General features: G+C 43.6%; 1 protein-coding gene across 1 annotated transcript in view; it reads right to left on the minus strand.

The window, feature by feature from the left end:
* Positions 1–5204: 5204 nt before the first annotated feature.
* Positions 5205–26264, minus strand: part of LOC311108333 (actin-binding protein WASF1-like) — a gene marked incomplete at both ends in the record, with an annotated part of 76687 nt that continues 55627 nt past the window's right edge. The window contains 8 exons of the mRNA XM_084150961.1: positions 5205–5365; positions 5626–6176; positions 7590–7766; positions 7880–8052; positions 9648–9704; positions 13241–13321; positions 19441–19558; positions 20714–20867. Of these exons, the coding sequence (XP_084007087.1) occupies positions 5205–5365; positions 5626–6176; positions 7590–7766; positions 7880–8052; positions 9648–9704; positions 13241–13321; positions 19441–19558; positions 20714–20867 (1472 nt within the window). The remainder of the gene's footprint in view (positions 5366–5625; positions 6177–7589; positions 7767–7879; positions 8053–9647; positions 9705–13240; positions 13322–19440; positions 19559–20713; positions 20868–26264) is intronic.

Genomic DNA, 26264 nt, shown 5'->3' on the forward strand with positions numbered 1-26264 from the left:
ACGTCGGCAGACCAGTCGTGATGGATCGGCGGGACTCCGTGTCGACACTAGGAGGTCCCGTCCCGTTGACAGAGAAGTAGATAGCCTAGAGATGGGCCTGACTCGAGGCTAGCTCAAGGCTGATTAGCCAACCACAACATCCATTCGGTTGCAGCTAGCTAGTTGCGATGATCCGGTGTTAAAGGTCCAGTGATTCAGTGATTCCGGCAGAAAATCCGATATGTTCTGGGTCGATAACGCGCTGTGCAGACTGGCCGATAATAGTCCAGGCTAGAGCTGGCTGGTAGGTAGTGCAGGCCACGGACAATGGTGAAAAAACCCCACTAACGGTGGCTAATAGCAAGTAGCTAGTTAGCTGGCTACTCCCGTCCGGTAGACAGAGAGGTAGATAGCCGGGATATGGGCCTGGCTCGAGGCTAGCTCAAGGCTAACTGGTGTTTGCTTCGGAAGCAGTGGTGATTAGCCAACAGCAACATCCATTTGGTTGCGGCTAGCTGGTTGCGATCCGGTGTTAAGGTCCAGTGATTCAGTTATTCCGGCAGAAAATCCGATGTTCTGGGTGAAAACCGCTAATGGTGGCTAATAGCAAGTAGCTAGTTAGCTGGCTAGCTAGTTTCAACTGGAGATTCTAGATAAAAGGTAAGTAAATAATAGAATCCGTTCCACATTGAGTGAGGCGGGTTGCAGGAAAGCATATTTAGTAGAAGGATGAAAAGTGTGATAGGGGAATATATACATCAAAAGACCAAAAAAATGAGAAAAACAGGCTATTTACACGGACACACAAGAGTACACGACCGCACTGCTACGCCATCTTGGAGACTGATCAACAACTACAGGAAGCGTTTGGTTGGAGTCATTGCAGCTAAAGGTGGCACAACCAGTTACAGAGAGGGAAAAAAGTATTTGATCCCCTGCTGATTTTGTACGTTTGCCCACTGACAAAGACATGATCAGTCTATAATTTTAATGGTAGGTTTATTTGAACAGTGAGAGACAGAATAACAACAAAAAAATCCAGAAAAACGCATGTCAAAAATGTTATAAATTGATTCGCATTTTAATGAGGGAAATAAGTATTTGACCCCTCTGCAAAACATGACTTAGTACTTGGTGGCAAAACTCTTGTTGGCAGTCACAGAGGTCAGACTTTCTTGTAGTTGGCCACTAGGTTTACACACATCTCAGGAGGGATTTTGTCCCACTCCTCTTTGCAGATCTTCTCCAAGTCATTAAGGTTTCGAGGCTGACGTTTGGCAACTCGAACCTTCAGCTCCCTGCACAGATTTTCTATGGGATTAAGGTCTGGAGACTGGCTAGGCCACTCCAGGACCTTAATGTGCTTCTTCTTGAGCCACTCTTTTGTTGCCTTGGCCATGTGTTTTGGGTCATTGTCATGCTGGAATACCCATCCACAACCCATTTTCAATGCCCTGGCTGAGGGAAGGAGGTTCTCACCCAAGATTTGACGGTACATGGCCCCGTCCATCGTCCCTTTGATGCAGTGAAGTTGTCCTGTCCCCTTAGCAGAAAAACACCCCCAAAGCATAATGTTTCCACCTCCATGTTTGACGGTGGGGATGGTGTTCTTGGGGTCATAGGCAGCATTCCTCCTTCTCCAAACACGGCGAGTTGAGTTGATGCCAAAGAGCTCCATTTTGGTCTCATCTGACCGCAACACTTTCACTCAGTTCTCCTCTGAATCATTCAGATGTTCATTGGCAAACTTCAGACGGGCATGTATATGTGCTTTCTTGAGCAGGGAGACCTTGCGGGCGCTGCAGGATTTCAGTCCTTCACGGCGTAGTGTGTTACCAATTGTTTTCCTGGTGACTATGGTCCCAGCTGCCTTGAGATCATTGACAAGATCCTCCCGTGTAGTTCTGGGCTGATTACTCACCGTTCTCATGATTATTGCAACTCCACGAGGTGAGATCTTGCATGGAGCCCCAGGCCGAGGGAGATTGACAGTTATTTTGTGTTTCTTCCATTTGCGAATAATCGCACCAACTATTGTCACCTTCTCACCAAGCTGCTTGGCGATGGTCTTGTAGCCCATTCCAGCCTTGTGTAGGTCTACAATCTTGTCCCTGACATCCTTGGAGAGCTCTTTGGTCTTGGCCATGGTGGAGAGTTTGGAATCTGGTTTGATTGATTGCTTCTGTGGACTCCCTTTAAGAGTGTGCACCTAATCTCAGCTCGTTACCTGTATAAAAGACACCTGGGAGCCAGAAATCTTTCTGATTGAGAGGGGGTCAAATACTTATTTCCCTCATTAACATGCAAATCAATTTATAACATTTTTGACATGCGTTTTTCTGGATTTCTTTGTTGTTATTCTGTCTCTCACTGTTCAAATAAACCTACCATTAAAATTATAGACTGATAATTTCTTTGTCAGTGGGCAAACGTACAAAATCAGCAGGGGATCAAATACTTTTTTCCCTCACTGTATTGAGTGTAAGGGGGCAATTACTTTTTCACACAGCGGCATTGGGTGTTGCATAACTTTGTTTAATGAAATAAATCAAATAAGTATGTAATTGTTGTGTTACTTGTTCACTCAGGTTCCTTTTTTATCTAATATTAGGTTTTGGTTGAAGATCTGATAACATTCAGTATATAAAATATGCAAAAGTAGAGAAAATTATAAAGGGGTCAAATGCTTTTTTTCTTTATAATGGGTTAGTTTAGTGCAGAGGTACTCAAGTACTATTTGAGAAGGTCCAGTCATAAACATTTCCTAGGTGGCAAAGTTCCAGATGGTTATTGTAATTTATCGGCATAGTAACAAACCCATACTGTTCACACCCCTCTTGTTGGCAGAGAGAAAATGTTGCAGTTTTAAAGTGAATTTCCTGCAATTCTACATATTTTTTCATGTGTTATGTGTGTTTATATTATACCAGATTATTATACCAAGTTTTCATACGGTTTCATAAGCTTGTTGGGAAAGTGGTCAAAATGTATGTTATTTGTAAAAAATAAAAATAAAATAAATGATATAATGAATTTGATGCGATTGCTAAAACACCTTGATTGGTAGAAGTTATTTCTGTTCTGATTTCAGATTTGAATAGCAGAGAAGTAAACTAAGATTTGATATGCTTTAAATTTTTGTCTAACTTGTTTGGAAAGTGGTCAAAGTAGCATTTGTTTTAAAAAAGTCGAGAAAATGTAGTTGATGCGGTTACTAAAACAGCTGTATCGTTTGATTGGTTGAATATATATTTTTTCTGTTTCCAATAGCAGAGAAGTACACTAAGATTCCATACACTATGATTTTGTCTAACTTGTTGGGAAAGCGGTAAATGTAGCTGATTTGCGTTTACAGTGAAAAAACTTTTGGAAGTCACAGCTAAAAAGGGGATTTTTTAACAATGGGAGCTTTAGAATGTTGAAGAAATCCTATTAAAGTGGATGAGGTTTAATAAAAGCTTAATAGTTAAAAGTCACACTAATAAAACACATAACAACAACTCCTGAAACATAACATTAACTTTTATTAATTCAAGCAAACTGTTACAGTCAACAGTTACATAAGTTTTTTTTAACACAGGTATCATTTTCCACTCTCCCACTCCCCAAACATAGAAACAGCTAATTCATACCAGCGCAGGCAAAAAAGTAGTAACAGCACAATACATTAATCAACTCAACGATATGTCTGTACAAAGAGTAAGGCAAGTAGAAGAAAGAACGAAAGAAAGAAAAGAAAGAGAAAGAAAGAAAAGGACGGTAGACATCTTCTTCAAAGGGAGCCGTGAAGGCAGATGACTCCTTCTTTCTCACCATGGCCCCGCCCCCTTGGCAGCAGAAACACAGGTAGACCAACGGCATTATTTAATTTAAATTCTTCATAGCAACTGTTAAGGCTCTCTTCAATCTGTATCGCTGAAGTTCAGCGTTACAGCGTGATTGAAATTGAAAGGTAATATTCACGAGTTAGCGGAGACTGCATTCACAGTAAACGCAGCACCTGTCGGCGCAATTGGAAATTACCTTAAAATGTGTATTGCACAATCTGTAACGCTTCAGTGATACAGATTGAACAGAGCCCTTATTTAGTGTTCTAGAGTCAAACGAGATAAGGCTTCTCGTTAGTTGACACACAGAGAGAGGGGGAACCTGGGAAATAAGCTGCCTTCGATATTGGTTCTGTAAAGTGGTTCTTATTGGTCAGACACTACTGTAAAGTGGTTCTTGTTGGTCAGACCACACTGGGCAAAGACTTCAATTCAACGTCTATTCCACGTTGGTTCAACGTAATTTAATTGAAATGACGTGGAAACAACGTTGATTAAACCAGTGTGTGCCCAGTGGGAAACTACTGTTAAGTGGTTCTGATTATTCTAATATCTCACCATTATCCTTCTTTAATCATACAACAACCATCACATAACATCTCATCATCACAATATTTTCCTTGTTCTAAGGTGATAAGTCAAATGCTGATAATATAAAAACAAAGAACGACTCCAATAAATCTCCTCAGCAAATAACCACAGCCGACTGATATTCAGGATGGCTACCATCCTTCAAGTAGTTCATATTGGTAACAACTGGCCCATTTAAAAACGGCATGTGTTTTTCTGTTAGAAAAGAAACTCAAAGTAGAGAAAATAAAATACAGAATCCATTCACCTCCACTTTGGCCCACCAGGAGGCAGGATAGTACTAAGGACAGTAGTGTCATGCCACCTTGTTACATTAATACTGAACAGCGAGAAACAAACAGGAAATAAAAAATGAGTGGTTCTTCATCAATAGTTTTTCTTTAAAAGGTTATCGAAAAGAAAAAAACAGTTTGGTTATTTTTCATTTTTGAAACAACTGTACACGAGGAGGATTTCATACAATTGGAGGATAAAGAAGGAAAAGAACATGAGAGCAACTGAACGATGTGCAGTAGTGTTGAAAAATGAGTACAAAAATCTCTTCCGACCAGAACACGTGGAACAAACAACTGACATGGAGCTTTTCATCCAAACACACATAGAAGAACAGTAATTGACAGAGAGAGAGAGAGAGAGTGAGCGAGAGAGAGAGAGAGAGAGGGGGAGAGGCAGAGAGAGGTGTAGAGTAGTGTATGAAAGGGAAGCAAAACAGGACTGACAGAGGATAGTGGTTGTAAGGATGGGGAGTATAGTTGGGCGACAGTTTTGCCCTCTGTCCCCTTCTCTTCTCCTCTCCCTCCATCTCGTTCACTCCATCCAGTCTCCCTCGTCGAACTCGGACTCGTCCTCCGAGTCGGAGTACTCGACGGCGATGCGTCGGGACAGGATGGTGGCCACGTCGTTCCCCACACGTTCGTGTTTGGCCGCCTCCTGCTCCCTCTGTTCCTCCACCTTCCTGAGCTGGATACCTGGGGGGAGGGAGGCAGAGAGGGAGAGGTCACATAAGTCCAACTCTCTTTCTCTGTCCTCAACATCAAGGACAAGACAAACGGCTAGCTAGTTACCTTTAAAAGGAACACTACTTTTGATTACGGCAACCTATAAGACAGAGTGGAACAGCTTTCTTCTGTTATAAAACTGTCCAATGACCACACACATTGAGCTTCGGATGCTACCATATTACCACAATACCCAGATCTACTGGCTTATACACTGAGGCCCCACCCACCTTTCCGGATGGCCTCCAATAAGACGCTGCGTGCGTCGCTGATGGGTGGCAGGCTGGCAGAATGTTTCTTCCCGCTGGAGTGAGAGGCTGGGGACCCCACGGCACCTGACAGGAACGAAGGCACGGGGGGCGGGCCCGGCGGGCAGGGGGAGGAGCTCCGTGCTCCTGGGAGAGGCAGAGGAGGAGGAGGGGGAGGGGGCAGCACTGTGCCATCTGATTGGCCAGGGCGCGGGCCCTTATCCAGGACCTGTTGGAGGCGGGCCGGGGAGGAGAGGTGGAGGGGAGGGGCCACGGGGGGAGGGGCAGGGTGTAGGACGCCAGGGGCGATCTGGAGGGGGGTGGGGGGAGGGGGGATGGCCGGGGGCTGCTGCTGGACTGGTAGAGGAGGGATAGGGGGAGGAGGGGTGCCCCGTGGGCCAGACCCGGACATGGAAGGCAAAGGGGGAGGTGGTGGGGGCAAGGGGGGAGGCGGAGGGGGAGGGGTGTTAGAGTTGAAGCCGTGCATCTGTGCTGGAGACTGGGGTCTGCTGTCTGAAAAACCTGAACTGGAGCTGAGGAGAGAGCGAGAGAGACGGAAAGAGAGAGAGAAACAAAGATAAAGAGATACTGTTAATCGGAAGCTAACTTATAATCGGGGGGGGGCAAGAGAGAGCAAGAAATGGAAGGAAATCTAGCGGAGATAACAGGGAGTTGGAGAGTGAAGCAAGAAGGAGAAAGACATCTAGCTTTAAACTCTTGTTGTACACTCAGAGTGCAACAAGCTAATTAGCTGTACTGTGTTATGTCCGACGCCATCTAGAGCCGTGTTTCACAACCCTGGTCCTCGAGTACCCCCAACAGTACACAGTTCGTTGTAGCCCTTGATAAACACACCTCAATTAACTAATTAAGGACTTGATGATTAGTTGACAAGTTGAATCAGATGTGCTTGTCCAGGGATTCAATAAAAATGTGTACTGTTGGGGGTACTCGAGGACCAGGGTTGGGAAACACTGCTCTAGAGTCTATATGGCTGGGCTGACAACAAAGGTCAACACAAAGGGTGAGTGTACTGCAGGTTCTCTCTCTCTCTCTCAAGCTCTTTGAGGTAATTTCTCCTGACATGTTCTCTCTCTCTCCCCATTTCTCCCAATCTCTTCCTGTCCCTGACTAACACTTACTTGTCATGCTAAGCATTACATAACTGATGTCTAGTCATCCAAACACTGCATGCATCAAACCTATCTAGATAAATTAGTCTGACATGCATGGTCTATACAGAACTAGAGAAAAGGCAAAAGAAAGATAGAAACACAACAATAATCCGGAGAGAGAACAAAATGAGAGATGGGGAGGAAAGAGCAAAAGGAGAGATGGGGGAGAGAGGAGAGAGAGCAAAAGAGAGAGAAACTGGATAGAAACAGCAACAGTGAGAATCAATGGCACATTTCTCCTCTGCTCCAGTTTCCTTATCCCCTCTTCTCTGATCGCTCCAGAGATTGGAACAGTAAGGGCTGTGTTTGCTCTACAGGGAAAACGTCTGCCTCGGCCCTCGCTAGCCTCAGCACCTTATCGATCCCCTCCACAGCTCCCTCTGTCCTCAACTTCGATCCACTATCCCCCCTCCCCTCCCAGCCCACCCATCCATCTGTTCATCCTTCCCTCTTTTCTTCTGCCCACGCTCCAACGGAGCACAAAAGTCTGGGGATGGAAACACACCTTCAGCCGCTCGCATCCCATCATTAGAGTTAACACAATTGGCTAGAAAACAGAGCAACAGAGTAGAGAAAAGAACTGAAAACAAAAAAATGAGATTTGTATGCACTTGGAGTGAAAAGCGTCCTCAGAGTCACAAAGCCAGAGAGCCAAAGAGGTGGTGGGGAGACACTCCCATGTGGTAATGCGTTCTCCGTTGTGTGGGTGTGAGTGCCTTTGTGTGCGTGTGTGTGGGTATGTGTGTCTCTGCCTCTGTGTGTGTTACCCACCTGATCATGGAGGGGGGTTTGATGTCTCCCAGAGTGTGCATGGGGGGCAGTGGTGGGGGGTCGTGGGGTCGCGTGTACATTCTGTCCCCAGGACGGTTCAGCAGCTTGTTCATTTGACTGTAGGGCAACGCTGCTAGGGAGAACGGCCCGTCCATCCCTTCCAAGTACATTGGAGCTCTGAGAGAGAGAGAGGGGGTCACAAATGCTCCATATAGAGTAGCGTTGGGGTTTAATAGCGTTCCACAGTGCTCCATATACAGAGATACAAGGATGCGCACACACACACTCACCCAGACCTGTCGTGGTAGGTGGCGGAGCCGTTAGCCTCTCTTTCTTTTAAGGCTTCCTCAGAGTTGTCCTCAGCTAGCTCCGCCCCGAGTGCCAGTTTCTGCCACTCCTTCTTCCGGTCGTGAGGCGCCCGCGGTACCTTCTCAGTCTCCAGAGTACGGTCATTTCCCCTTACCTGGAGGAGGAGGGAGGGAGGGAGGGAGGGAGGAAGATAGAGAGGGAAGAGAGGACAGAGGCAAGAGAGGGATAAACTAGAGTTTTAATCTGCACAGAACTATTAGACAGAAACACAGAACTTCATTGAAGTTTCCTATACACCTCATTTAACCAGTCATGTCTGCTTTGATCACAAGTAGGGGGAATAACTATCTGTTTATTTTACATTTAGAGAGAAAGAGAGAGAGAGAGCGAGAGAGAGAGAGAGAGAGAGAGAGAGAGAGAGAGAGAGAGAGAGAGAGAGAGAGAGAGAGAGAGAGCGAGAGAGAGAGAGAAAAGAGAGAAAAGAGATTGAATAGAGAGATTGAGGGAGAGAGAGAGAGAGAGAGAGAGAGAGAGAGAGAGAGGATTGAATAGAGAGAGAGAGAGAGGGAGAGAGAGGTTTGAATAGAGAGAGTGAGGGAGAGATGCATACATTTCTGTGCCAATAACTAAAAACTAAAGATCCATCATCCAGGCGGCAAGCACACATACACACACACACTCCAGTAAAGCCTCATAAGCAAATATAATTTCCGCTCTTGGGTTTGCACAGCTGCTGTTGTCATAGCGACTCCTCTCATTTTCATTGGAGACTAAGCAATATGGTATATTTACATAGAAACAGAGTAGGATGCTCATTCTACTCACATAGGAATAGGATGCTCAGTCTACACATACAGTGCATTCGGAAAGTATTCAGACCACTTCCCTTTTTGCATATTTTGTTACGTTACAGCCTTATTCTAAAATTGATTAAATGGACAAAGAAATCTACACACAATACCCCATAATGACAAAGCAACCATATCTGCATCACTCCACCAATCAGGCCTTTATGGTACAGTGGCCAGACAGAAGTCACTCCTCAGTAAAAGGCACATGACAGCCCCCATGAGAAACAAGATGCTCTTGTCTGATGAAACCAAGATAGAACTCTGTGGCCAAAGGTGCTTCAACAAAGTACTGAGTAAAGGGTCAGATTTTTTTTTCTTCCGTTTCCCCCCCCCAAAATGTCTAAAAACCTGTTTTTCTTTGTCATTATGGGGTTTGTGTGTAGATTGATGAGGGGAAAAAACTATTAAATCCATTTTAGAATAATGCTGTAACGTAATGCTGTAAAAGTAAAGGGGTCTGAATACTTTCCGAATGCAGTGTATATAAACAGGACACACAGAAGGTGGCACACAAGACAGAAGAAGTTGAAGGCAGAACTTAGAGTAGGTGAGAAAGGACTGACTGACTGGGTAGAACAAGACAATGCTGACATTTACATTACAGGGCTTCTTACATGTACAGTACCACACAAAACATTGTGTGTATTTTACACCAAAGTTTAAAAAAGATAAGATCCAAATAATAGTCAATTAAATGTTACTGTACTTTAGTAATTTATGCATTTTTGCCCAAACACACTACAGATTCCCTAGTTCCCATATCTACAGCACTGAGAAAGTGATGTTAGGTCTTTATAATGCATTATAGCATGTCTAAATGTTGTTCTAGGGACTAAGAGCTGCCAACACGTCACACACTGATACTGGAAGACACACGGTTTGTAATGAGATCACATACCTGCCCAGGGAGGTCTAAGTACCTATAGACCTGATCATACATGCGGGGGTCCTGCAACTACAAGAACAAAATGACAAGAGAAGCACCAGGGGCGCACAAATTAACACCACACAGCGCAATAGAACGCAACACCACTGGCTGCTGAGCGTAGCAAAAATAGGACAGCAGCAGCAGAGCATTGAAACAGATGAGGAAGCAAAACTCTGTTAAACACAAAATGACATGACACAGCTGGACTCCATGGCAGCGCAGTCAGACACAGCGATAGAGCGCAAAACATACAATTTGACATTCACCACTTACAAACCAAATGACAGAGTGGACTGGAGCGCATACACACACACGCAGCGCCAAACAAACTCAAAGATAACAGAGCTGTTCAGCCATACAAAGATAATGAAGAGACAGTACAAAACAAGAATTCAACATAAAAGAAAATAGCCTATTTGAACACACAAAAAGCACAAAGCAAGCACCCCATGCACAACACAGTGCAGCCTGACACAACAAACACATGACAAAGTTGTTTAGCATTAGCACAACATGGTTAGCGCCATGGAAGGAAGGAAGCACAAGGCAGCAAAATAACAAGAGGGAGTCATCCTTCATAGAAACACCTGGCTAGCTTACCACCAACAACATCCTACACAAAGACAGTTGGTGTTTCTACTCTGTTGCTATCCAGCAGAAATCTCAACAATGTGGCCAAACACTTTAGTTAAACAAAGCATCTGCCTCAAATCATTATGCTAATTAGGCACATGTTATTGTTTTTATAATCTTAATGTAACACCTTGCTTAAACATCCTACACACAAGCATAATGAGACACTTATGATGCACTAAGATATAACAAATAGTTGTTGTGAGACAATGGTTTAGATGAATATGCAGTAAAATATCTGGAGTTGTGAGACATAGCAGGTGGAGGTCACATCGCTGGACTGGACTGTATGTGACCATACAGTGCATTCGGAAAGTATTCAGACCCCTTTACTTTTTCCACATTTTGTTACATTAGTCTTATTCTAAAATTGATTAAATCAATTGTTTTCCTCATCAATCTATACACAATACCCCATAATGACAAAGCAAAGACAGGTTTTTAGAAATGTTTGCACATAAAAAAACAAAACAGAAATACCTTATTTACATACGTTTTCAGACCCTTTGCTATGAGACTCGATATTGAGCTCAGGTGCATCCTGTTTCCATTGATCATCCTTGAGATGTTTCTACAACTTGATTGGAGTCCATTTGTGGTCAATTCAATTGATTGGACATGATTTGGAAATGCACACACCTGTCTATATAAGGTCCCACAGTTGACAGTGCATGACAGAGCAAAAACCAAGCCATGAGGTCCTATAGGGCGGCGCACAATTGGCCCAGCATCGTCCGGGTTTAGCCGGCGATCGAACATCTCTGAAGAGACTTGAAAATAGCTGTGCAGTGACGATCCCCATCCAACCTGACAGAGCTTGAGAGGATCTGCAGAGAAGAATGGGAGAAACTCCCCAAATATAGGTGTGCCAAGCTTGTAGCATCATACCCAAGACGACTCGAGGCTGTAATCGCTGCCAAAGGTGTTTCAACAAAGTACTGAGTAAAGGCTCTGAACACTTATGTATGTAAATTTGATATTTCAGTTTTGTATTTTTAATAGATTTGCACAAATTTCTAAAAACCTGTTTTTGCTTTGTCATTATGGGGTATTTTGTGTGTATATTGATGAGGGGAAAAAACAATTTAATCCATTTTAGAATAAGGCTGTAAAGTAACAAAATGTGGAAAAAGTCAAGGGGTCTGAACACTTTCCCAATGCACTGTATGTACTGTAGAATTAATAACACACGCACGCACAAAAAATTGCTTGATCGATTGTTGATCAATCAACATTCCTGTTAGTAAGTACAGTGTAACTCTAATCTAACTCATGCAGAGAACTCATGTTGTGTCGTCATACTGAACAAAAATATAAATGTGCAGCCATGGGTGGGCCTTGGAGGGCATAGGCCCACCCACTTGGCAGCCAGGCCCTGCCAATCAGAATATATTTTTTCCCCACAAAATGACTTTATTACAGACAAAAATATTCCTCAGCACCCCCCCTCAGACGACCCCGCAGGTGAAGAAGCCGGATGTGAATGTCCTGGGCTGGCGTGGTTTCACGTGGTCTGCGGTTATGAGGCCAGTTGGACATACTGTCAAATTCTCTCAAACGACGTTGGAGGCAGCTTATGGTAGAGAAATGAACATTAAATTCTCTGGCAACAGCTCTGGTGGACATTCCTGCAGTCAGCATGCCAATTGCACACTCCCTAAAAACTTGAGACATCTGTGGCAATGTGTTGTGTGACAAAACTGCACATTTAAAGTGGTATTTTATTGTCCCCAACACAATTTCCCCCAGTGTAATGATCATGTTGTTTAATCAGCTTCTTGTTATGCCACACCTGTCAGGTGGATGGATTATCTTGGCAAATGAGAAATGCTCACTAACAGGGATGGAAACAAATTTGAGCACAAAATATACATGTTGCGTTCATATTTTTGTTCAGTGTAGTTTGTTTCTGTGACACATGCTCATTTGTGTGACAGACAATCAGGTGGGCGTGTGACACAACGTCGGGTTGTGATTTGACGAGACATGTATTGGGCCGGTGTCAGCCTCGTTGTGTTTGGCTAATTGTAGTTGACCCCGCCCCCACCCTGTCCCTGTGGTGCCCAGGGTAGTCAGTAGTCACACAGCAGAGAGAAGGAAACATAATGAATCCTAAAAGTAATGCACATTGATTAGCCACGATTAATCAGAGGCCATTATGCTGATGTTATAAATGTGGCTGATGTCAGGGCCCTGTATGACTAACTCATGCAGTCCTCCTTCATCTGAATGTGGCAGTGGCACAGGAGTGTGTGTGTGTGTATATACAGTGTGTGTGAGTGTGTGTGTGTAATGTGACAGGCTTAGCATAATGCCACCCCCAGCGGTCTCTCTACTCCCCTGTGGAGGTCCTAACCCAGCCTGGGCGTGGGAAGGAGGGGAGCTATGGTCCCCTTTACAGCCTGGTACAGTTACCTAATCATCATTAGGTCATTAGCATGGAGACTGTATACTAAGTACATTGTAGAAAATACCTACTTGTAAAGTACAGGTAGTGAAGTACAGTGAGAAATATGTGATTAAGACCAAGCTCTGACATCAGATCACAACCATCCTGGCAGTTAGTGGAAACCCAAAGAAACCCAAAGAGTGGAGGGAGGGGTCTGTGTTAGTGGGCACCACACAGTGGTCCCGGGTGCAGGTGAGGGACGAGGGCGGCAGGTTAACCCAAAAGGTTACAATCCCTGTGATATAAGCAGAATCCAACTAGCGGCCAGCCAGTGATCATCTCAGGTGCACCTCGTAGTTAGGGAGGTAATTAGCAAGGGTTTCCTGGTAAGTAGCAGGGGTTTGAAGCAGAATTAGTGGGGATCTAATGTACTGCCGTGAGGAACGGCAAAGGCAAAAGGAGAGGGGTAGATAGAGGGGCAGCAGGCTAACCTGAGGGTCCCAGGACGGGGTCTGAGGGGTGAGGGGCGGGGCAGTCTTACCTCTGGGGGGGCGAGGAGGGGAGGGGGTTCAGAGGGGACTCTGATAAGGCCTGCCGGCCACACATGAAAAGGCAATTCCATCTGCACAGAGTCAGAGACAACAGAGACAGAGGAGAGGACGAAGGGAAAGAGAGAGGGAGGTAGGGAAGAGTGGGAGGTAGGGAAGAGAGGGATACTAGCTAAGGCATGAGAGGTTTCAGGTGTCTAGATGTATTAGAAAGGGGCAGTAATCCTTCATAAGAATATATACAGCAGGTACATATACTTCCCTATGTCAAATATAACTGTCCTGTGCCCTAGTAGCTCCAGAAACAACACACATAGCTATAGCGTAGCCCCTTGTCCAAGATTACATCCCCATGTAGCCTATCTGTATGTGTTTGCCAGACAGTGTAACACGCAGTGATGTGTGCATTAGCTGTGGCCATCGCTGCTTATTGACAGTGTGTCTGTCTCTCCATCTTACTGCATCTGCTTTCAGTCTCTGGCCAGCTCAGCACGGCAATACAATGTAGGGTTGCTATGGCAACCCCAATGAGGGGTAGGGGGGTTGGAGCATGGGGTGGGGAACCTGACCGGTAACACTGTGTTTGAGGGCAGTAATGGAAAAAAGTTCCCTGATATCCTCAAAGATGTTCTAGAGATGCTTGTACACTATCTCTATCACACACACCTCTACTTGAGAGGCATATTAAGCTGATGTAGCTGCATTATTCAATGAGCTCAACAAGCGAGTGTAAGTCTTATAATGAGTCATGGACACACACTCAACCTGACGACACCCTTAGATATCTATCTATCTATCTATCTATCTATCTATCTATCTATCTATCTATCTATCTATCTATCTATCTATCTATCTATCTATCTATCTATCTATCTATCTATCTATCTATCTATCTATCTATCTATCTATCTATCTATCTATCTATCTATCTATCTATCTATCTATCTATCTATCTATCTATCTATCTATCTATCTATCTATCTACAGTGCCTTGCAAAAGTATTCATCCCCCTTGGAGTTTTTCCTATTTTGTTGCATTACAACCTGTAATTGAAATGGATTTTTATTTGGATTTCATGTAATGAACATACACAAAATAGTCCAAATTGGTGAAGTTAAATGAAAAAAATTACTTATTTCAAAGAATTCTAAAATATAAATAACAGAAAAGTGGTGCGTGCATATGTATTCACCCCCTTTGCTATGAAGCCCGTAAATAAGATCTGGTGCAACCAATTACCTTCAGAAGTCACATAATTAGTTAAATAAAGTCCACCTGTGTGCAATCTAAGTGTCACATGATCTGTCACATGATCTCAGTATATATACACCTGTTCTGAAAGGCCCCAGAGTCCGCAACACCACTAAGTAAGGGGCACCAACAAGCAAGCGGCACCATGAAGACCAAGGAGCTCTCCAAACAGGTCAGGGACAAAGTTGTGGAGAAGTACAGATCAGGGTTGGGTTATAAAAAAAAAATCTGAAACTTTGAACATCCCACGGAGCACCATTAAATCCATTATTAAAAAATGCTAAGAATATGGCACCACAACAAACCTGCCAAGAGAGGGCCGCCCACCAAAACTCACAGACCAGGCAAGGAGGGCATTAATCAGAGAGGCAACAAAGAGACCAAAGATAACCCTGAAGGAGCTGCAAAGCTCCACAGCGGAGATTGGAGTATCTGTCCATAGGACCACTTTAAGCCGTACACTCCACAGAGTGGGGCTTTACGGAAGAGTGGCCAGAAAAAAGCCATTGCTTCAAGAAAAAAATAAGCAAACACGTTTGGTGTTCGCCAAAAGGCATGTGGAAGACTCCCCAAACATATGGAAGAAGGTACTCTGGTCAGATGAGACTAAAATTGAGCTTTTTGGCCATCAAGGAAAACACTATGTCTGGCGCAAACCCAACACCTCTCATCACCCCGAGAACACCATCCGATGTTTTTCATCGGCAGGGACTGGAAAACTGGTCAGAATTGAAGGAATGATGGATGGCGCTAAATACAGGGAAATTCTTGAGGGAAACCTGTTTCAGTCTTCCAGAGATTTGAGACTGGGACGGAGGTTCACCTTCCAGCAGGACAATGACCCTAAGGATACTGCTAAAGCAACACTCGAGTGGTTTAAGGGGAAACATTTAAATGTATTGGAATTGCCTAGTTAAAGGCCAGACCTCAATCCAATTGAGAATCTCTGGTATGACTTAAAGATTGCTGTACACCAGCGGAACCCATCCAACTTGAAGGAGCTGGAGCAGTTTTGCCTTGAAGAATGGGCAAAAATCCCAGTGGCTAGATGTAACAAGCTTATAGAGACATACCCCAAGAGACTTGCAGCTGTAATTGCTGCAAAAGGTGTCCCTACAAAGTATTGAGTCTCTCTCTCTCTCTCTCTCTCTCTCTCTCTCTCTCTCTCTCTCTCTCTCTCTCTCTCTCTCTCTCTCTCTCTCTCTCTCTCTCTCTCTCTCTCTCTCTCTCTCTCTCTCTCTCTCAATTCAATTCAATTTCAATTTAAGGGCTTTATTGGCATGGGAAACGTGTGTTAACATTGCCAAAGCAAGTGAAGTAGATAGTAAACAAAAGTGAAATAAACAATAAATATTAACAGTAAACATTACACTCAGAAGTTTCAAAAGAATAAAGACATTTCAAATGTCATATTATGTATATATACTGTGTTGTAACAATGTGCAAATAGTTAAAGTACAAATGGGAAAATAAATCAACATAAATATGGGTTGTATTTACAATGGTGTTTGTTCTTCACTGGTTGCCCTTTTCTTGTGGCAACAGGTCACAAATCTTGCAGCTGTGATGGCACACTGTGGTTTTTCACCCAGTAGATAAGGGAGTTTATCAAAATTGGGTTTGTTTTCTAATTCTTTGTGGATCGCTGTAATCTGAGGGAAATATGTGTCTCTAATATGGTCATACATTTGGCAGGAGGTTAGGAAGTGCAGCTCAGTTTCCACCTCATTTTGTGGGCAGTGTGCACATAGCCTGTCTTCTCTTGAGAGCCAGGTCTGCCTACGGTGGCCTTTCTCAATAGCAAGGCTCTCTCTCTCTCTCTCTCTTCTTAACTCACTATCCTGTAGTTGAATGGCTGTATCTCATGATGTGTCTGAACCCAAACCAGAACTGTGTGTAAAGTCCAGTAATCCTCCCTCCCTGGGCTCAGTGGGCTGCCATCCTCGCTCTTTGTACGTGGTCTGCACTCTGTACTATAATGGCTGCCAGTGTATTGTGGTGCAGGGGAAATTAATAGGGCTTTATAACCCCACTGAGTTAGGTATTTTATGAGACTGGGATCTGGCCTCAACTCCCCACCATCCCAACTCAATACTCTGTCTACACCAAAAAAGTCCTATTAAATACTGTTCTAGCTATATATTGTTCTGTGAAATATTTCTGTATACAATTTCTGTATTCCCAGTCCTTCTCTAAACACACTGTGGTGTGACTGTTACTGTCCCCTGTTCCCTGACTGTGTCTTGTGACTGAACCATTCATCACCACCACAAAAACCCAAACCTCAATTTTTATATCCCCAAACCTCTCTAGCAGGGTTCCCTCTGGAAGCTCCCTCCTCATTGGTTGGTTGTGCTCGAAAATCTAACCACGTTGGGCTCTGATTGGATGGTTATGGTGAAGAGAGGGCTATAGCCCACCTATCAAGCGTGGAGAGACAAGCTGGTGCTGAGTAGCATCGTAGGGAGCCCCTGTGGCTAGCCGCGGGAGACCCCTCCATCTGCACAGGAGCTGACTGCTCTGTAATTTAGGGACTGTGGGGGGAGAGGGAAGGAGGAGATCTCGGAGGACACACAAACACTCCCTCATGATTGTGTGTGTGTGTGTGTTCACTATGAGTGTCTGTAAATCTCACTGAGTATACACAGTGTTCTCCCTCATGAGAGCAATTGTGTGTACGGTATGTGGGTGTATGCATATGTGTGTGTGTACAGTTTGAGTGTCTCTAAGGACAAACAAAGGCTCCCTCATGAGGTGCGAGGGCAGAGAGAGGGCAGATCCAAACATTAATTAGAGTAAATAACTAGACAACAGAGAACCACTCTGTATCCTTCCCTCCCTAATGCTCAACTATTACAGAGATACATAGTTAATGGATCCGTGTGTGTGTGTGTGAGTGTGTAGAGTATGCTATTGGGTCGATATACTGAAGTCACTCTGTATCTCAGTGATTTATGCTCACCCCATCTTTCTCCACCCCACTGACCCATATTGACCAGTGTGTTTCTGTGTTTGTGTGTGTGTGTTTGTATGAATCGCTGACCACAGACTACAGTGTTCTCATTCATTTCACTGTCTCCTTCGCCACATACAGTACCAGTCAAAAGTTTGGACACACCTACTCATTCAAGGGTTTTTCTTTATTTGTACTATTTTCTACATTGTAGAATAATAGTGAAGACATCAAAACTATGAAATAACACATATGGAATCATGTAGTAACCAAAAAAGTGTTAATCAAATCAAAATATATATATATATTTTTTATATTCTTCAAAGTAGCCACCCTTTGCCTTGATGACAGCTTTGCACACTCTTGGCATTCTCTCAACCAGCTTCATGAGGAATGCTTTTCCAAAAGTCTTGAAGGAGTTCCCACATATGCTGAGCACTTGTTGGCTGCTTTTCCTTCACTCTGCAGTCCAACTCATCCCAAACCATCTCAATTGGGTTGAGGTCAGGTGATTGTGAAGGCCAGGTCATCTGATGCAGCACTCCATCACTCTCCTTGGTCAAATAGTCCTTACACAGCCTGGAGGTGTGTTTTGGGTCATTGTCCTGTTGAAAAACAAATGATAGTCCCACTAAGCGCAAACCAGATGGGATGGTGTATCGCTGCAGAATGCTGTGGTAGCCATGCTGGTTAAGTGTGCCTTGAATTCTAAATAAATCACAGACGGTGTGTGGGTGCTTTGCTGGTGACACTATTACACCTCCTCCTCCATGCTTCACGGTGGGAACCACACATATGGAGATCATCCGTTCGCCTACTCTGCGTCTCACAAAGACACGGCGGTTGGAACCAAAAATCTCAAATTTGGACTCATCAGACCAAAGGACAGATTTCCACCAGTCTAATGTCCATTGCTCGTGTTTCTTGGTCCAAGCAAGTCTTTTCATCTTATTGGTGTACTTTAGTAGTGGTTTCTTTGCAGCAATTCGACCATGAAGGCCTGAATCACGCAGTCTCCTCTGAACAGTTGATGTTGAGATGTGTCTGTTACTTGAACTCCGTGAATATTTTATTTGGGCTGCAATCTGAGGTGCAGTTAACTCTAATGAACTTATCCTCTGCAGCAGAGGTAACTCTGGGTCTTCCTTTCCTGTGGCGGTCCTCATGAGAGCCAGTTTCATCATAGCGCTTCATGGTTTTTGCGACTGCACTTGAAGAAACGTTCAAAGTTCTTCAACTTTTCCGGATTGCCTGACCTTCATTTCTTAAAGTAATGATGGACTGTCATTTCTCTTTGCTTATTTTAGCTGTTCTTGCCATAATATGGACTTTTACCAAATAGGGCTATCTGCTGTATACCACCCCTACCTTGTCACAACACAACTGATTGGCTCAAACGCATTAAGAAGGAAAGAAATTCCACAAATTAAGTTTTAACAAGGCACACCTGTTAATTGAAATGCATTCCAGGTGACTACCTCATGAAGCTGGTTGAGAGAATGCCAAGAGTGTGCAAAGCTGTCATTGAGGGAAAGGGTGGCTACTTTGAAGAATCTCAAATGTCAAATATATTCTGATTTGTTTAACACTTTTTTGGTTACTACATGATTCCATATGTGTTATTTCATAGTTTTGATGTCTTCACTATTATTCTACAATGTAGAAAATAGTAAAAATAAAGAAAAACCCTTGAATGAGTAGGTGTGTCCAATTGTTTGACTGGTACTATATATGGTCTGTAGTTCTAGATGCTAATAATAGAGGCAATTCTGACCCAAGAACAGTTCCAATATTGAGCTCATAATGGCTGAGATTAAGGCTATAATAGGGAGAGCTGATCTGAAATGAGTTAGGGTCCAGAAGCTACTTGGTGACACAGCACCTCAGCTAAGTACCAATGGCCAAACAACACCACGCTGAATCCTCCAATAAGTAGACAGGATGCTGGTGATGGCCCGGCCCACTGGCCAATGGCAGCCCTTCCTTACCTTCTGTTTCCTCTTCTCTTTCCTCTTGTCCTCTGTGTCTTGCAGCATCTTCTCTCTCCACAGGTCAAAGAAGTAGGAGGGGTTGGTGTAGAACTTCAGCCCCTCCTTACCATCATCCCTGTAGGAGCAGTAGGAAACCAGAGTTACCCCTAGACACTGATTTAAGGTCAGTTTGCTGATCTGCGCCTATGGGTGACTGCTACTCGGAGCGTTGCAAACCAGAGAAGGCTGATGAGGGTCAAGTTTGACCTCTCTCTTTTTATCTTTTAATTTGTCTTTTTATTTCATCCTAACTTCACCCATGACCAGGAATAATACAACTGGAAGGAGGCAATCATCACTTCAAAACCACCTGTGACGAGGGAATCCATTACAGGGTTACATAACCCATAATGCACCTCTTAATGTGTGTGACAGGGCAACAGCAGCTGGATCTGAAGAATAACAGCCTGAGGTGACAGACAGCCCCCTGGTGAGAAGTTCAGGAGCGAGAGAGAAAGAAAAGAAGAAAGGGGGGGCATGGAATGAAAGAGAGGACAGAAACTCAAAAAGTGGTCCAGGAGTCCTTCAGAAGTGGTCAGAGAGCATGCTGGGTAAAGGGGTCTGTCTGTATGCAGTCCATAGTGATATCTACAGCTGCTTCTCAGTATAGACTAGCTCAACAGCCGACATCTATCCTAGAAAAGAAACAGACACTGAGCCATACAGCTATTAAACCCACACTATTAAACTGAGAACCCAGAAAAATAAAAGGCCCGGACTGCTGGCTGGGGTTTCATTATGGATTATTTATCTCCAGCTGACTCTCTCTCTCTCTCTCGCCTGCAACCTGAGCTAACAGCCAAGACAGACAGAGTGTGAAGAGACACAAAAATATTGATAAGGATACACACACATTCACACGTCTGCAGGGGAGTGTACACACACACGTGCACGCACACACGCACACACACAAACGGAGAACCAAGCAAGCAAGCATGAACACAGTATAAAGATCCACCAGGCAGAGTTTTCCCTCTCAGGTCAAAGCTGCTATTGGCCTGGTAGTATTTGCTTGGTGTGATCAATAATGCAGTGGTTGCATCAGTAGTGTTATCACACACAGACACACAGACAGACTAAGATTCTAACCAATGGGGCGTGATATTGAAGAGGTTCTTACCAATGACATCATGGTATGTTTATAGGCTATGGGCTGTTCAGGTGCTGACTAATAAGGTGTCAGGTTGCAATAACACTACCCAATCTGGAGAGAGGTTGCTGTGATGCTAACCTGTAGGGTGTGAGGATGTTGAGGGGTGGTGGCTGCTCGCAGAGGTCAAACGTCTCCTGCAGGGGGATGGGCAGCGACTGTCGGGAAAACAGCTGCTGGTCCTGGATGGTGGAGCTCCTAAACGCCTTCCTCATAGTAATGTCCTGGAGAGATACTGGAGAGAGAGAGAGAGAAAGAGAGAGAGACTATTTGCACATTGTTACAACACTGTATATATACATAATATGACATTTGAAATGTCTTAATTCTTTTGGAACTTCTGAGTGTAATGTTTACTGTTAATATGTATTGTTTATTTCACTTATGTTTACTATCTACTTCACTTGCTTTGGCAATGTTAACATACGTTTCCCATGCCAATAAAGCCCTTAAATTGAAATTGAATTGCGAGAGAGAGAGAGAGAGAGAGAGAGAGAGAGAGAGAGAGAGAGAGAGAGAGAGAGAGAGAGAGAGAGAGAGAGAGAGTCATGCAGAAGAACAGCTCCTGACTTTTTATAACTTTTTGGTTGTTAAAGGTGAGATGAACACGATTAGAAAAACATATATAAGTTATCAAATTGTACAACTGAAGATCAACACAAGAGGAAAAGATTGACAGAGTGTGAGTTAAAAGAGCGATCTTAAAGTGGAACTGACAGCATTTTAGCAACATGAAATCTTATTTAAATCTGTTCACATACTGTACACCCCCAGGAAGAATATTACACTTTAAAAAAAAAATCTGACAAGCGAGCACTTAAATACGGTCATTTTCACATTTTCATAAATTCTTAGAATGTTTGGGAATTACATATACTAAAGCATTTGTGAAAATTATATAGCAATATAGAGTGGGAAAGCGGCCTTGAGTTTGGACAATTAATAGACACTGCAGTAAATAAAACCTAATAAAAACATCTGTCTCGTCCAGGACCAGAGTCTACGCAGACCGGTGTGCCATAGCCAATCAAAGCTACAGTCTGCCTTTATGCAAACAAGCCATTTGCCACACAGGGCTGCCATCATTTACTTTGAACTGGACTGTGTGTCTACAGTCATGGTCAAAGGTTTTGAGAATGACACAAGTATTGGTCTTCACAAAGTTTGCTGCTTCAGTGTTATGAGATATTTTTGTCAGATGTTACTATGGTATACTGAAGTATAATTACAAGCATTCCATGAGTGTCAAAGGCTTTTATTGACAATTACATTAAGTTTATGCAAAGAGTCAATATTTGCAGTGTTGACCCTTCTTTTTCAAGACCTCTGCAATCCGCCCTGGCATGCTGCCAATTAACTTCTGGGCCACATCCTGACTAATGGCAGCCCATTCTTGCATAATCAATGCTTGGAGTTTGTCAGAATTTGTGGGTTTTTGTTTGTCCACCTGCCTCTTGAGGATCGACCTCAAGTTCTCAATGGGATTAAGGTCTGGGGAGTTTTCTGGCCATGGACTCAAAATGTAGATGTTTTGTTCCCCGAGCCACTTAGTTATCACTTTTGCCTTATGGCAAGGTGCTCAATCATGCTGGAAAAGGCATTGGTCGTCACCAAACTGTTATTGGATGGTTGGGAGAAGTTGCTCTCAGAGGATGTGTTGGTACCATTCTTTATTCATGGCTGTGTTCTTAGGCAAAATTGTGAGTGAGACCACTCCCTTGGTTGAGAAGCAACCCCACACATGAATGGTCTCAGGATGCTTTACTGTTGGCATGACACAGGACTGATGGTAGCGCTCACCTTGTCTTCTCCCGACAAGGTGTTTTCCGGATGCCCCAAACAATCGGAAAGGGGATTTCTCAGAGAAAATGATTTTACCCCAGTCCTCAGCAGTCCAATCCCTGTACCCTTTGCAGAATATCAGTCTGTCCCTGATGTTTTTCCTGGAGAGAAGTGGCTTCTTTGCTGCCCTTCTTGACACCAGGCCATCCTCCAAAAGTCTTTGCCTCACTGTGCGTGCAGATGGACTCACATCTGCCTGCTGCCATTCCTGAGCCAGCTCTGCACTGGTGGTGCCCCGATCCCTCAGCTGAATCAACTTTAGGTGACGGTCCTGGCACTTTCTTGGGCGCCCTGACGCCTTCTTCACAACAATTGAACCTCTCTCCTTGAAGTTCTTGATGATCCGATAAATGGTTGGTTTTGGTGCAATCTTACTAGCAGCAATATCCTTGCCTGTGAAGCCCTATATGTGCAAAGCAATGATGACGGCACGTGTTTCTTTGCAGGTAACCATGGTTAACAGAGGAAGAACAATGATTTCAAGCACCACCCTCCTTTTAAACTTCCAGTCTGTTATTCTAACTCAATCAGCATGACAGAGTGATCTCCAGCCTTGTCCTCGTCAACGCTCTCACCTGTGTTAACGAGAGAATCACTGACATGATGACAGCTGGTCCTTTTGTGGCAGGGCTGAAATGCAGTGGAAATGTTTTTTTGGGGATTAAGTTCATTTTCATGGCAAAGAGGGACTTTACAATTAATTGCAATTCATCTGAGCACTCTTCATGACATTCTGGAGTATATGCAAATTGCCATCATCAAAACTGAGGCAGCAGACTTTGTGAAAATTATTATTTGTGTCATTCTCAAAACTTTTGACCAGGACTGTACAGGCAGTTGCAACAGCGCGACTTTAAATCATTAGAACGCCATTCGCCAAAAGCCACCTGAATGGATTTCTGCAAATATGTAAATACCACGGGAGTCCTCTTACATTTGGGAACTTTACAAACCTATTGATCAAACAACCATAAAAATTACAAAAATGTATTTGTTGCTACAAACTTCCTGCAAGTTTGTGGCAAATTTGCTGCAAACTAAATAGTGTGCCACAAAATGTTGCCAGAAGTTTGCAAATGCTAGTGGTGAATCTGCAGCAAGCCTTTGGCAACAATAATATTTATTGCCACTAGTGGCAAACAGTTTACCAGAAGCCGTTTCTGGTGAACACATGAGTTCCAAGACCAGTAACGTTGACCGTTGACGACCAATCAAGGGGATTAGAAACATCTGTTGGAAAATGGAAACAAAGCTATCTAGCTAGCTACAGCACCTACCAAAGTTGTCCGGTGAGTGTAACTTATTCATTAAAGTTCATAATAAACTTCAACATTTTATTAGCTAAATTATGCCTAGTTAGCAATGTCATGTTTTATGGGATAGATTGAAAGACATTTTGCTGATACCAGTTACATTCTATCAGCGCCACTGACTGACTGACTAGCGCTTAGCTAGCTAACATTAACTTTCATATTTTTGCACAAATCATTTGATAGGTAGGTAGCTAACTAATGATTTGCGTAAACACTTATGTTTAGGTGAATACGTTGTTGTCTTTTAATACTAATATGCATGTCAATATGCTAGTGTCACGGTTCAGTAGCTAGCACATCTGCTAAGGTAGCTAGCGACAATATTTGTTAATTTGACATCAGAGCAAAACTTCACTTTTGCAGATGGATACTCATCCCCTACCCGTGGATAGGCATAAAGTTAGCCTCACGAGCCTGCTTGCGACGCTAGCTTGTTGTCACAGAATATAACTAAATGTACAATGTTTGTTGACGTTTGGCTTGCTAACAAGCTAACTATGTCAATGTCTGTAACGGTAGCTAGCTACCTTAGCTTGCTAAGTCTGACACTTCTTCTGGACTGTCTCGGTCACTGTTTCACTCGTTAGGTAATGTTAGCTAAATTAGATGGCTAGCTAAGTTACCATAGCTAGATTTTACTTATTCTCCATCTGGGTTAATTTAACCAAGCTATTTGGCAGACTTATCTCAGGCTGCATGGTGATTGATTGAGTTAGCTAGAGTTACTGTACTGGTTTACGGCTGGGACCGCAAGTTTGTGTCCCGGATTCCTGCTAAGTAGCAGTTAGATGCTAGCCATCATGAAAGCAGCTACCCCCACTTGCACATACATTGGGGGTAGGCTATCTACATTATGAGATTATTATGAGTAAGAGCGATATTATTTGTATGTCAAACGGCAGCCAAGCATCGATCATCATGTCACCAGAATAAGACCCTCAATATTTATTGGAAAGGAGCATCAAGCTCATCACCTTGCACATTCACCATTCTGTGAAGTTCATCATTGATTTAATCTGTAGCCTAATAAACTGCATGCTTTCCCGAGTCGTAGTGGGAGGACCACACAACATACACTATATATACAAAAGTATCTGTACACTCCTTCAAATTAGTGTATTAGGCTATTTCAGCGACACCTGTTGCTGACAGGTGTATAAAATCGAGCACATAGCCATGCAATCTCCATTGACAAACATTGGCAGTAGAATGGCCTTTTCTGAAGAGCTCAGTGGCTTTCAACGTGGCAACGTCATAGGATGCCACCTTTCCAACAAGTCAGTTCATTAAATTTCTGCCTCTGCTAGAGCTGCCCCATTCAATTGTAAGTGCTATTATTGTGAAGTGGAAACATCTAGGAGCAACAACTGCTCAGCTGTCGAAGTGGTAGGCCACACAAGCTCACAGAACTTGACCGCTGAGTGCTGAAGGACGTAGCACGTAAAAATTCTGTCACTACCGAGTTCCAAACTGCCTCTGGAAGCAACGTCAGCACAATAACTGTTTGTCGGGAGCTTCAGAAATGGGTTTCCATGGCCGAGCAGCCACACACAAGCCTAAGATCACCATGTGCAATGCTAAGCGTTGGCTGGAATGGTGTAAAGCTTGCCGCCATTGAACTCTGGAGCAGTGGAATCATGTTCTCTGGAGTGATGAACCACGCTTTACCATCTGGCAGTCTGATGGATGAATCTGTGTTTGGCGTATGCCAGGAGAATATTACCTGCCCGAATGCATAGTGCCAACTGTAAAGTTTGGTGGAGGAGGAATAATGGTCTGGGGCTGTTTTTCATGGGTCAGGCCCCTTAGTTCCAGTGAAGGGAAATCTTAAAGCTACAACATACAACGACATCCTAGATGATTCTGTGCTTCCAACTTGGTGGCAACAGTTTCGGGAAGGCCCTTTCCTGTTTCAGCATGACAATATCCCCGTGCATAAAGCGAGGTCTATACAAAATGGTTTGTCGAGATCGGTGTGGAAGAACATGACTGGCCTGCACAGAGCCCTGCACCAACTCCATATTAATGCCCATGATTTTGGAATGAGATGTTTGACAAGCAGATTTCCACATACTTTTAGTCATGTAGTATATAATTGCGTGACTCCAAGTTTACTTCGATATGATGGTTATTATATTAATATTTGCACATAAAGGAGTTTCAACTGACATTTCTCGCATAATACATTTTTACGACACAAAGATTCCACCATGTCGAACAAACAAATTGTCTGTAGGCATTTATAAAATTGTACAGGTATTTCATGTTTCCACAGTCCAGTCGTTACTTTTTTTCATGCGTCAGCTAATTCATCCGTATGAAATGGTTGGATGGAAACGTGGTTAATGTTGAGCCCCAGCCCCAAATGAATGGAAGATGTAGGTATCATACAGGGATTGGGTGTTGACTGATGTTAATGGCTATAAAATATACAAAATAAATTGTTTGTGATGGCATTGTCAGTGTGCCTCCATGGT

This window comes from Coregonus lavaretus (assembly GCF_964263955.1).
Source record: "Coregonus lavaretus genome assembly, chromosome: 33".
In the NCBI taxonomy this organism is placed as follows: domain Eukaryota; kingdom Metazoa; phylum Chordata; class Actinopteri; order Salmoniformes; family Salmonidae; genus Coregonus; species Coregonus lavaretus.